At 40.6% G+C, this 13,286-nt stretch overlaps 1 protein-coding gene and 1 pseudogene across 1 annotated transcript; one reads left to right on the top strand and one right to left on the bottom strand.

Moving 5' to 3' along the window:
• Positions 1-680: 680 nt before the first annotated feature.
• Positions 681-2,204, bottom strand: LOC111325111 (uncharacterized protein K02A2.6). The gene has a single exon (XM_022928847.2). It carries the CDS (start codon positions 2,202-2,204, stop codon positions 681-683), a length of 1,524 nt encoding a protein of 507 aa, XP_022784582.2.
• Positions 2,205-9,780: 7,576 nt separating this feature from the next.
• LOC148722839 (zinc metalloproteinase nas-14-like) lies at positions 9,781-12,874 on the top strand (annotated as a pseudogene).
• Positions 12,875-13,286: the final 412 nt, after the last annotated feature.

The raw sequence follows: 13,286 nt of genomic DNA, 5'->3' as shown, positions 1-13,286 counted from the left end.
ATATTTGACAAAACATTTGGCAGTGCCGCAAGGAAGATAATTTCCAGGTGCCACCCTTAATCATGACTTGTATATTGTATAAAGGTTTTAAAATATACCTTTTATAAGTGTGAGAAAAATAAATTGTATTCTCGGTAAAGTTCTGTGTTTTATGTCGATTGGTTGATATAATGGACTTAGCAGAAGCGCTTAATGAAACCTCTACGTCAGGCAGGCATGAGAAAGACGATGACGAGTAAATGGAAAGCTTGTTTTCTATGATCATTCTTCGTTACTCCACAAGCATAAGACCGAAGTGAAGTGCACCCCTACACAAATTAATACTTTTTTTGACAAGAACACTTCGGTCGTGTTTGGGAGCTTTTTAACAAACTTTACAGAGCACAACTTCAGGTGCTTCAGCGTATTTTGGCCATGGCCGGTTCTCCTCTCAAAATGTTAAAATGTTCTCTTTCGATGTTGTTGCTCGTCTTGATCGATCGTATTTCGTATTCTGTAATATATTGCTAGTGATATAAACCCACGAGGTCAAACAACATGGCCGCTTCAACACAACTTTATTCCAGCAATGTATTCTGGTACATACACAGTAACCTTAGAGGGTACTTAATATATTACACTGCTTTCCCCTTACAAATAAGATATCCTTACCAGTAACACAATAGTAGCCATAACATTCACTACAGGTTCAGTCGGTCAACAGGTTTCCTAATTCTCTCTGATCGCCTCAGAACAACCGGCGATGGTGTGTTTAAATTCTCTTCACTAATACTAGAATTAGGCTCATCATCTTTATCTGAAAAATTGACTGGTGGCTGCGGCACCCCAGATGAAACTTGGCTATTATCTACACTTAGAGTGGGTTGCTCACACAGTTCTGGGACAGGTATGTCCAACTCTCTAGTTTCATATGGCACCTGATCATATGCTTTAATTAAATGATCAACATGAACATATCTGGTCTTATAGCCAGTCTTAACTAAATATGTTCTGGGTCCACAGACCTTAACTACCCTTCCCAGAATCCACCTCTCAGTATTGCTACGGGCTTGAGTATTTCTCACTCGAACTATGTCATTCTCTGCAAACAGCCTATCTTGATGACCCTTTAAATCCTTATATTCCTTCTGCTTATTTTGTTTACTCTCTACGGTTTTGGCTAGATCAGGTTTCACTAGAGTTAAACGAGTACGCAGTCTACGTCTCATCAGCAGTTCTGCTGGCGTAGCACCTGTGGTGCTGTGTGGGGTGGTACGGTATCTCAAGAGGAAGTCTGCTAGTCTATGTTTGATAGACCTTCCCTTGTTTCCCTCTAGAACTTGTTTGACAAGCGCCTCCTTTACCACCCTGACTGATCTCTCAGCAGCACCATTTGATTGTGGGTGATAAGGAGGAGTTAGGGTATGTTTAATGCCATTTTTATACATAAACTCAGCAAACTCACTTGAAACAAATTGTGGCCCATTATCTGATACCAACTCCTCGGGCAAACCATGTTGGGCAAATATAAGACGCAACTCATTTATGGTTTTCTCTGTGGTGATTGAGGTCATGTGCTTAACCTCGATCCATTTTGAAAAACTATCAACCACCACAAAAAAAAAATCACTCCCTTTCTGACAAAAATCAACATGAATGCGCTGAAAGGGTCGCGTGGCCCATTTCCAGGGTATCAATGGGGCACAAGGTGGAGAGGTCCGCACATCCTGACACACTGAGCATAGTTTAATCTTTTGTTCAATTTCCTCATCCATCTTGGGCCACCAAACACAGGTGCGTGCTATTGCTTTCATTGCACAAATGCCTGGGTGCTCCCAATGCAACTCCTCCAACATCTTTTCCCTAAATACTGGGGGAATGATCACCCTGGAACCCCAGAGAATGCAATTTTGTTCGCAAGAAAGTTCATGTCGACGGGTGTAATAGGGTTTTAAATCTTCATCACAAACCTCTGGCCACCCCACCATGACCCAATCAAGTACCTTGCTTAACCCTGGATCCATCAATGTAGCTTTCCCAATCTCTTTTGCAGTTATGGGGAAATCTTTGTCAATGGCACTTACATTGTAAATCTCACTCTCACTGCCAATCTTAGACTCTTCATGGGGTAATCTAGAAAGGGCATCACAGTTGCTGTGCTTCTCGGAGCTCCTGTACTCAATGTTATAGTCATATGCTGAAAGGACAAGTGCCCAGCGCTGCATACGGGCAGCTGCAAGTGTGGGTATAGCAGCTTTTGGGCCCAAAATAGCCAACAATGGCTGGTGGTCAGTTACTAAAGTGAACTTTCGTCCATATAGAAACTGATTAAATTTTTTTTACCCCGAAAATAATAGACAAGGCCTCCCGTTCAATTTGAGCATAATTTTTCTCACTTGAGCTGAGGGTACGTGATGCATATGCTATTGGCCTTTCTTGACCATCCTCCATTACATGACTAAGCACTGCCCCCAAACCATAACTCGATGCGTCACAAGCTAACTTAAGCTCACGATTTAGATCATAGTGGACCAACAGCGACTCACTGGTGAGGCCCTCCTTGCACGCCTCGAAAGCTTTCTGGCAGTCATCTGTCCATTCCCATTGAATAGTTTTCTGCAAAAGCCTATGCAGAGGTGCTAAGATTGTAGCCAGCCCTGGCAAAAAGGAATGATAATACTGAACCATGCCCAGGAAGGACCTTAATTCACTCACATTCTTTGGGGCTGGGGCTCTTTTCACTGCACGGACCTTCTCCTCCACCGGTTGCAGGCCTTCGGCACTTATTCTCAGACCTAGATAAACCACTTCAGGTTTCAAAAACTCGCATTTTGCCAGTTTTAAATGCAAATTGTATTGGTGTAGCCTGTCCAACACATCAGCAAGTATCTTGAGATTCTCTTGCCAGTCATTGCCCCTATCAAGATGTCATCTTGTTTACAAACACATTTTTCAATTCCCTGAAGAATTTGATCCATTTTTGCTTGAAAGATTTTTGGGGATGACTTGACCCCATAGGGCAATTTCTGGTTGGAATAAAGGCCTTTATGAGTGGTAATTGTCAAGTACTCTTGACTTTCTTTGTCAACATTCAGCTGGGCATAGGCATGTGATAGATCAAGCTTACTAAATACCTTAGAGCCAACCAGAGCAGCATACAAATCCTGAGTAGTAGGTAAAACATATTGCTCATCTTCAACTGACTGATTGATAGTGGATTTGTAGTCTCCACATATTCTGACAGTGTTATCAGCCTTTGGCACTACCACAATTGGGCTAGCCCAAAGTGACCTGTCAACTTTCTTAATAACACCATGCTTTTCTAGTTTGTCTAACTCTTTTTCGACTTGCTCTTTTAAAGCGTATGGAACCCTACGCGCTTTCACGAATACAGGTTTTGCATCGCCTCTCATAGTAATATGGGCCTCAAGGCCCGTCATACCTTTGTAACTCTCAGTAAACAATTCGCTATGTTTAGATAGCAACTCATTCAGTTGACTATCAGCACTCCTAGGGTCTCCCTTGGGAATACAAAATATCTCACCCCACTCAAACTTAATGTGCCGCAGCCAGTTTTTACCAAGTAAAGTAGGTTTTGCATCATAATTGGCTACAAGAATGGGTAGAGAGTATTGTTTACCCTTATACACTATGTCACACTGCATTTCCCCTGACACATCAAGTAATTCACCCGTGTATGTCTTAAGTGTTACTTTAGAAGGAGACAGAGGCTTGTCTGCAAACCTCTCTAGATATTCACTTCTACTCATTATTGAGAAATCTGCAGCTGTGTCTAACTCCATCATACACAGTTTACCATTGATTTCCATTTCTACAGTGTACCTATTGCAGTTAGGCTTGTTTTGGTCAAGCGAATTCAGAGAATAAATTCCTAATTCCTCATCCTCACACTCATCATTGCCTGATTCTGAAGCCTGTACACTATGAATTTTACCCTTTCTCTTTTCATCCTTACTGCGACAAACAGAAGCTAAATGCCCAATCTTGGAGCACTTGTAGCATTTTGCTGACTTAAATTTACAAGACTGACCTGAATGATTACCCCCACACCTAGGACATGACAATTGTTCAGTGATCTTCTTTTCAGTGTTTTTACTTCCTTGTTCTGTCAACTTGTTGACTTGAACAGTTTCACTGCGTGAAGGGTGAAATTCTTGGGTGTTCCTGTCTGCCATCTCCATGGTCTTGGCAATACTGCAAGCCTTTTCGAATGTGAGGTCATCTGTGTTCAGTAGTTTGTTTTGTATCTTCGGATTGTTCAGTCCGCATACGAATCGGTCACGTAACGCCCGATTGAGGAATTCACCATAATTACAGTGGACCGCCAATCTCTTCAAAGCCAGCACATAATCGCTAACTGATTCTTCGGATTTTTGATTTCGCGTGCCAAAGTGAAAACTTTGTGCGATTTCCAGGGGCTTCGGGTTGTAGTGTTTCTCCAAGACTTCCACAATGTTAGTGAATGACACATCCTTCGGTTTAGTGGGCGCCAATAAGTTGCTGAGGGTTGTGTATACCTCTGGCCCCACTTCTGTCAGGAAAATGGCACGTTTCCTGTTCGCTACCACAAGGTTGGTGGCAGCGCTTCCCTCTCCTGTTGTCGTTACAATGTTGTTGGCTGTAAAGAACATTTCCATCCTCTCAACGTAGGCACTAAACGTTTCACGTGCGACGTTGAACTCGCCAACACGTCCAAATAATCCACTCGCACTAGTGCTGGCCATCTTCTATGCCACAACACACACAGCGTTGTCCAAAGACCTTGCACTTTTGAATGACGTGGAAAAACGACCGATCCTCGTCGCCAAAATGTAATATATTGCTAGTGATATAAACCCACGAGGTCAAACAACATGGCCGCTTCAACACAACTTTATTCCAGCAATGTATTCTGGTACATACACAGTAACCTTAGAGGGTACTTAATATATTACATATTCGACGCAACCTTTTTCTTTCTTTTTCTCGTTGGTTGCAACACCTTGTCAAAAAAGTGCCACATTTGTTTTTATCTAAACATATTTTTCATTGTTTTCCCCAAAAGAACCAAAGGGGATTACACCATTATAAAATTTAATTTGATTTATTCAGGCTCGCACACAAACACGTACAAACAACACACACAAGTTGCAATGACAGCGCGTTAAACTTACAAAGCTAGGGATCTATTATTAAACAATCAAATTGTGGTCTCCAAAAAGCGATTTGTATTGATTTTAAAACTTGCGAAAAAAGCGGATTTGACATCGTAATTTACAGACTCAACAACATAGTATAAATTTTTTTCCTTGATCATGTTTCACTTAGAATACAAGCAGCAGAGGTAATGACGATAACACGTTGAGCGGTATACCGTGATTGGGCAGTACAAGAAAAAGTGTTTCACCGATTCAGAGCCAAAAATCACTCGAAAATAGTGTAGTATCAAATGAAGAGAGGTGAGGACATCAGCAATATCATTGATGTAAATAAGAATTAGAAGCGGTTAAGAAAGTAAGTAAGTAAGTCAACTTTAAGGAGGGTGTACACATAACAGCTTACGCTGACAAACCAGTGGCCCTCAAAACTAAGGAATAGTAAGTAATACATGCAAGTCTAGAATTAAAATTGGAACTAGCCTAACAAAGTAACTATCAAAAACAAATATAAATAGAATACATAGAATAAAACATATTTAACAATTATTCCACTCGCGCTTGTTGACGAGATGATTATAGCCAACTCGGCGCTACGAGCCTCGTTGGCTATCTATCATCTCATATCCAACGCGCGCTCGTGGAATAATTGTTTTATTAAAAACTTTGAATTTAAATTATTAAATTTTATTAAATTTTTAGTTCCCTTTTAATTTTAAGCTGACACGTACGCCTCCCATATTTGTAGATTATGGTATATTGGCTACAGCCATCAATCTTAACCACGCTACCTTCAAGCTATAATTCGCAGCTTTCATCTGTGATTCCACACCAATACCTTTATTCTCGTTTGTATTTTGATTATGATCATCGTTTAAATAAACCGTGATTTACATTGTGCGTTCGAATTGTCTACTCCGCTATACTAGTAACCTTTGGAGGTTACACCCACAAGTGTGACTCGGTGGCTAAAGTGTCACGGATCTCCAAGTGAATATTGGTTAGCCCACCCAGGTTATAGTAGCTGTGAGCAGTTTCCTCATGTTCTTCACCCAATACCTTTTGTCTGATGATAAGTGTTCGCTTGTGCGTACAGCGGCTGAGGTGTGATCTTCAAGTGTATATTGGGTAACCCCCAGGCTATAATAGCTGTCAGCAGTCCACTCATGTTCTTCACCCAATACCTTGGTGTGATCTCCAAATGTAAATTGGGTAATCCCCAACTCACGGTAGCTGTTTGCAGTCTTCTCACTTTCTTAACCCAATACCTTTGGCCGATGTTGAGTGTTCGCTTGCGTGACTCAGCGGCTCAGGTGTGATCTCCAAGTGTAATGGACAAACCCCAGCTCACAGTAGCTGTCAGCATTCTTCTCGTGTTCTTTACCCAATACCTTTGGCTGATGCTGAGTGCTCGCTTGTGTAACTCAGCGGCCGAGGTGCGATCTCCAAGTGCGTATTGGGTAACCCCCAGATTATGGTAGCTGTCTGCAGTCCTTTTATGTTCTTCACCCAATACCTTTTGTCTGATGTTAAATACTCACTTGTGTGACTCAGCGGCTGAGATGAAACAGTAACTCGGCTAAAAAATCAGTAATTTCAGTTGAAGATATTTTGTCAATTTCCCTTCTCACAAGAAAGATCACTGCAACTTCAATAGGTTCGTTTCCAAGATCTTCTGTACTTGAGGGTACTCTGTGTTCGTCTCTATGATTTGCTTCTCCATCATTATCCGGAATTAGTAATAAATTTAAGTCTCCTGCATCTCTGCATTCTTGCACCGCTCTGTCATAGAACGTGGCTGACATCTCTAAATCGGCTTTTGAGCATCGATAGAAAATAGCAAGAATTTGAAATATCATAAGCCTCAGAACTTTGTACTCAGCAGTTTTTTTCGGAAGGAAAATAGCTTCGTGCAAACTTCTTACTCCATCTTGCGTCTTTCCTACCACAAGTTGATAAATGCCAGAGTAGCACAAGTGTTTGCCTTTCTCTTCGGCTGAACAAGTGGTGGCAGTTGAACTTGGAAGTTTCCTGGCCTCCGAAAGCAGCAGCATTGCATTTCTATCTTTCTCCCATGTTACGCTGCGAAACGCTTTGGATTGAAGTAGTTGTCTGTGGAGAACAGTTCGTCCAAGCTGTCTAGCTGCCTCTATGGCTGATTGAAAAATCTTGTCAAAATTAGGATCCTTGTCGAAATAAGCAGTATCAAGAAAAAATTCTGCTTTTGCCAGAACTTGAAAAACTCTGTCTGCTGTCTCGCAGTGTGAGCAACCCTCTATCAAACTTTGGACAATGCTTCTTCCATCGTCGAAGAACTCGATCAATGCTTTCATGGAGTGTCCTGTGAGGAACATCTCATTAAGTTTTGCTACCAAGTCAATGTAGAATGATAAAAAGTGAGTGTTTGCGATCAGAATTGTTTCTTTCATCACAAGTTCGCCCTTGTCTCTTTAAAATGATCGTAAGAGTTTGTGAATGGAGAATTCTGTCCAGCGTAGCTCGTCTCCGCTCAGCTTTTCGGACGATAATCGACGGTGACAAAGTTGATCAATATTTAAATTTTTAATTGCAAAGTGTCTATGCTGTATAAATGATTTGTTTTTTACTTGTGTTTCTATTAGATAGCTCAGTTTCAACGAGTCGCCGGACAGTGGCTTGTGAAGGTTTCAACTCGTCCTCTTTTCTTTGGCTTCAGCAAATCGCTCATGATCAGTATTGTACTATTTCACCAGATTTTGACAACAGGTTGGGAATTACAAATAAATGCAAACTGGGAGATCATAGTTAAAATACAATGTAATGAACGAAGAGGGAAGGAGATCGATGTAGAAACGACTAATTGCGGGCAATGAGTTTGAAAACTTTTCCAAATTTTCAAGTTGCACAAACCGTAGAGTAGCTGCAAAGCTTGGCGCGGAAAGGGACTTTAAAAGTTGCAGTTTTGGTTCGTTCCGTCTGTAACTAGCTTAATGGTTTTTAGCGTGTTTTTTTTCTTCTTCTCTTTTTGTGCGCTTGTTTAGTGTTTTTTTATCATGCTCTTCTATTTCAGCTAAACCCGAAGGAGATACAACATGTCAGAGCATTGAATTAAAAGAGTTAAGGGTGGCGAATCTTTTGTTTTCCGGCTTTCAGTTTGATTTAATTTTCATTTCATTTTGAAAGAAGTTTAAGTAAGCGGAAAATTGTAACCGTAAAATAAAATAAAGAAAAAAAGAGGTAAAAAAGAAAGACGCAGTTCAAAGACAAGCCGCAAATTAAACAAATTTTACTTGCCAAACCCGTAACGTAGCAACGGGATACTTTCGAAGGCTCTTAATCTACGCCCACGTATGGTTAATTTCTCGCTCGAACTTCGTCACTGAAGTGGCTTCCTATCCACTGCTATTTCAAACTCTGTATCCACGTACAAGAAATGATATGGATCAACGTTTTCCAATAACAAGAAAAGCAATCCTCGCCTTTTACTCGCTGCTTTAGCTTTTCGAAATTACGTCCTAAAAGTCTTTTTTCCCCAGGAAGTAGATTCTAAACTGAGCGGGTAGAGTTTGAAAGAAACGATATTCAATATTTAACAATTATTCGCCGAAGGCGAGGTGAATATCGTCGAGTAATCCCCGAGACGAAGTCGAGGGGATTATTCGACAATATTCACCGAACCTGAGGCTAATAATTGTTTTAGTACAATTTCAGAGCTGAACAACAGAGAAATTTCTAAAATCATAACATTTTAGTAACATTTATTAACATTTTATTTTAACATTTTATATAAATTGCGTGGAGCGGTTTATATAGCGTCATATAAGGTATATGACGCTATATAAACCGCCATATATGATGTTGAACGTTCCAAAATACCATATATAGCTGAAGGTCTTCTAACGGGTCACCGGTAGTTGCTTAAAACACTCCCTTTTCCAGAGTTTAGTTAAAAATGAGGTGGATTTTCGCTCTTCTGCTGCTGAGGTCTGTGCTTAGTGCATCACACAGTCCGTCCCGATGGTAAGAGTAGGTGCGTCATTAAAACATATCAAGCAGCTCATGGAAGTTAGTGTTAGAAAATGTGCCTGTTCTGTTTTAGGAACAGCCAATTACCTTAGGAACAGCCAATTACCTGAGTTACATTGCGACAAGGGGACGATCGCACTTCATTTCAGTATCCTAAATTATTTTTTTTACACTTAAAAGAAGACATGATTCAAAATATCAAGACTGACCAATCGAAATGGAGAGCTAGCTTGTTAGAATTATCAGTGTACAAAAAAAGCCGGCATTATCTACAACTGTTTTATAGTAAAGTAGAGGTAAATATCGACTGCTTTTCATCGGAAAAAATTCTCATCCGCTAAGCATTATGAAAATCTATAAGCGTTGGAAACTGAGCTCAGCACGTTAGTTCGGCAATAGAAATTAAAGCGATCTTTTCATCATGTCGTATTCAACAAAATATGAGCTGCTTTAGGCTTCGTATTACATTAAATCCTTTATGATTTCTCCTTTTAGAGAATTTTAGCATACGAAACTCCAGTCTGTTTGAAGGAGATAATTTGAATATATCAACAAAGGTGAACTGGTAAATTGGCCGCCGTTACGATTATAAAACCTGACGTTTCGAGCGTTAGCCCTTCGTCGGAGCTATCAGGAATGTAAAGTATACATTCCTGATAATCAAGAGTTTGAATTATGATAACGCACTTGAATGACGAAATCCAGGCTCAGTTAATTTTTTAAATGTCCTGAACAGTCAGTAAATTTCCAAAACACTAATAAGAACCTGTTTAACCTGACTGCGATAAATCTAGGTTCCTGTGGGGTCGTTTTCATTGTATCGCCTGAATAGCTGTTACGATGAAGAGTTTCAGAGTGAATGTTTGCAATTTTTGCCAAGCTGGCATTCTTAAGCTAACAGTACCTGTGATATGGCTTTTAATTTATAAAGTTTTACTTCTCTCAGGGCATGCAATCGGATTTTATCACGAATAGTCTCGACCTGATAGGGACTCATATCAAAATAAAGTATGAAAACGTCCGCCCAGGTAAGCATTGATTTCCGAAAATTTCCAAGTGATTGCTGCACGAGTTCACCTTTAATCTATTTTTCACTCAAAGTGTGAACGCACTGCGTTTCTTTGTCCTTATCGATAGTCTTACTTTCTCAGGAGCAAAGAATAATTTTCACAAGTACCACCGTTCGAAAATGACTCACTTCTTACGCCTCATGATTATGGAAGTTTGATGCATTACAGAAGTAAAGCTTTTGGCAAGAATGGAAAGCAAACGATAGTTGTTAATAAACAAGGGGTATCTTTAGCCATCGCTATCTAGACTCTATAGCTTAAATTCTATTTAACTACATAATTGTTTACGCAAAGAATTGTATCATTCCTTTCATCCCAAGATCTTATTAGAAATTCTCCTCACTATCTGTCATTCAATTCTTATGACGTCAGATCGGAGAATTCGTGAACGGATGAACCAATATTCCCAAGATTGATATTTTTCTTTATTCTCATAACTCATCTTGATATTGTATTAACATTGTAAGGAGAATTTCTGTCTTGGTCACTCTTTGGAGTTAAAGGGTTAACGTCCCTGATCATCTGTTGCTTACTCCACAGTGGCGAATCCGGACCTTGAGCTAAGGGGGGGACCCAGTTTTTTGTGTGTATATGTACACCTGCCGGCTTTTCTTCCCTCTGCGTTTATTTATTACCCAAAATAAGAGGAAGACCGGGCCCCTGGGCCTCTGGGTCCCTTCCCTCAATCCGCCACTGTTCTAAGCTTAACGCTATACGCAGTATCTATCACGAAATAGATGGCGGGTATTGTCAATATCTGAGCAACTGCGCACCCACCCCTCCCCTAAACCAACACTAACCCTAACTTGTCATCAGTTGACTATTGTTGGGTTATGAAAGGGGTAGGTGCGCAGTTGCTCAGAAGCTGACTGACATTGATCCGCGTAGCAAATCAGATTGTACCATTTGTAACAGATTTTCTTTAAACTGATTAACACGCCATCTTAAACATTCCGAAGGGCTAACGCAAAAAAAAAAAAAAAAAAAAAAAAATACCAATTTCTTTTCCAGGTAACCATTGTTCAGAGGAAACGTTTAAGTCCGATTGATGCTCAGCAGGCGAACCTTATGTACAAAGCAGAGTGTAAACAGAGAGGGAAAGAAAAAGGACAGAGGGGGAAAGGTAAAACCAGTACAGCTCCAAAATTTTCAAATAGCTTGCACATCCCTGTGGGGAAGTCGAACCATTTTATTGTCATCATTCGAATCCAATTATCATGTCAAAATTGCACCATTCTTATCATTGCCCCTCAAGTTAAAAAATAATTTGGATTTTCTTTAAACAACGATTTCTCTATAAAACTGTCAGCTACTACAAAATTCTTTTCCAAATGAGTTAAGTTGAGAAAGTAAGAGAGGGAGATAAAGTGACGAAAAGGACTCCTGAGTTAAGTTTTGCGATGTGTAAACGCATCTATCTCTGTGTGCATATACGATTTTCGTATCATGAGCAGTTTTAAAAGAAGTTGGCGTTGATTCATATATACGAAATGAGCCTGTCCGCATTTAACAATGAATGGAATATCCTTTTGGAGGACTGGGTAAACCTGTCTCTTCTAGTAGAAGCAGTCAGTATTTCTGATTGAAAATGAAATTACTGCATTTTTTATCTATTTTCTTTTTCCATGCAATGTATAATTATACAACAGAGACGAGTTTTTAGTCAATGATTTCATGCATTTAAACCGTAACCAAGTTTTTCCTCCCTATTTTAGGGAAGTGCGAGGACAGTACTCGAAAATGTCGCTATCAGTCTTGGAGACGTCGATGTCAGCAAAGTACATACGTCAAGTCTAAATGTAAAAGAACCTGCCAACTGTGTTAAGTTGAAGGACACTATCCCCGTCCGCCCTATTGAATTATTTGACATTACTTATTCCCCCAATTATCTTTGATAAACAATGATTGGAGCTAAATTGATTCTGAAAAGTTTAAATCAGTTAGAATCACTTGGCATATCCATGGTCATTATCAAATCTTCAAGTTGGTAGAGAACTGGCCCATCGTAAATGTGGAATCTGGTATGCTACAGCGAATGGACCACGTATTTAAATGCACTATTTTCAAATATTTTCTCTATTCCAAGCAAAAAACGCCAGTCTTTGGTGATTATGAAGCTAACTTAAAAGCTTGTGCCCGTAAGTTCATCAGTGACAGCATATTTTAAACCTATACGCCTTGATGCATGCGTACGACCAAGGAAAACACTTTACGGTAAAGCTTGTGGGCCATTAAACGTACTACATGTACATGTACTGCCAAAAACAAGAAATCCCAACGAGTTATTAAGCCACATCGATCTTCACCTTTTATCTTCACTTGTACTGTACTTTTGTAATTCTTTTACAAAGTCAACTTCGGTTCTCGCTGGAAAGCCATAATTGCGTTCGACGAAGGAGAACGCATACTAATGGTGTCGTTTTTACGGAAATCACTCTCGAGGGCTTTAGGGACCATTCCCAAGGGGAACGATGGCGATGGTATGGGAATTCAGGCTTTGGGCGCCATTTTGGACTGGTGGACTGGTGGATTGGTAGAATGGTAGACTGGTGTACTGGTAGACTGGTGGACTGGTGGACTGGTGGACTGGTGGACTGGTGGACTGGTGGACTGGTGGATTGGTGGACTGGTGGACTGGTGGACTGGTGGACTGGTGGACTGGTAGACTGGTGGACTGGTGGACTGGCGGACTGGCGGACTGGGAGACTGGTCGACTGGTGGACTAGTGGACTGGTGGACTGGTAGACTGATGGACTGGTAGACTGGTGGACTGGTAGACTGGTGGACTGGTAGACTGGTGGACTGGTAGACTGGTGGACTGGTGGACTGGCGGACTGGCGGACTGGTGGACTGGCAGATTGGCTGGTTGACTGGCTACGTGGCACAAATAGCTTCGATCTCATGTGCAAATGTTTTCTTGACTGCCTTGAGCTGAATACACCGATTGCAAATATGGCGGCGAAAATGCGAGTACTTAAAGTGAAGTGAACATATTTTTGTTCGCTCGGTGCTTTGAAATTCCTGCGAAACATCTCTACGAATTTCGATAAACCAGGTCTATAATCATAATGTATTG

This window comes from Stylophora pistillata, chromosome 9, assembly GCF_964205215.1.
Source record: "Stylophora pistillata chromosome 9, jaStyPist1.2, whole genome shotgun sequence".
Classification (NCBI taxonomy): domain Eukaryota; kingdom Metazoa; phylum Cnidaria; class Anthozoa; order Scleractinia; family Pocilloporidae; genus Stylophora; species Stylophora pistillata.
This window is presented reverse-complemented; position numbering and strand designations above follow the sequence as displayed.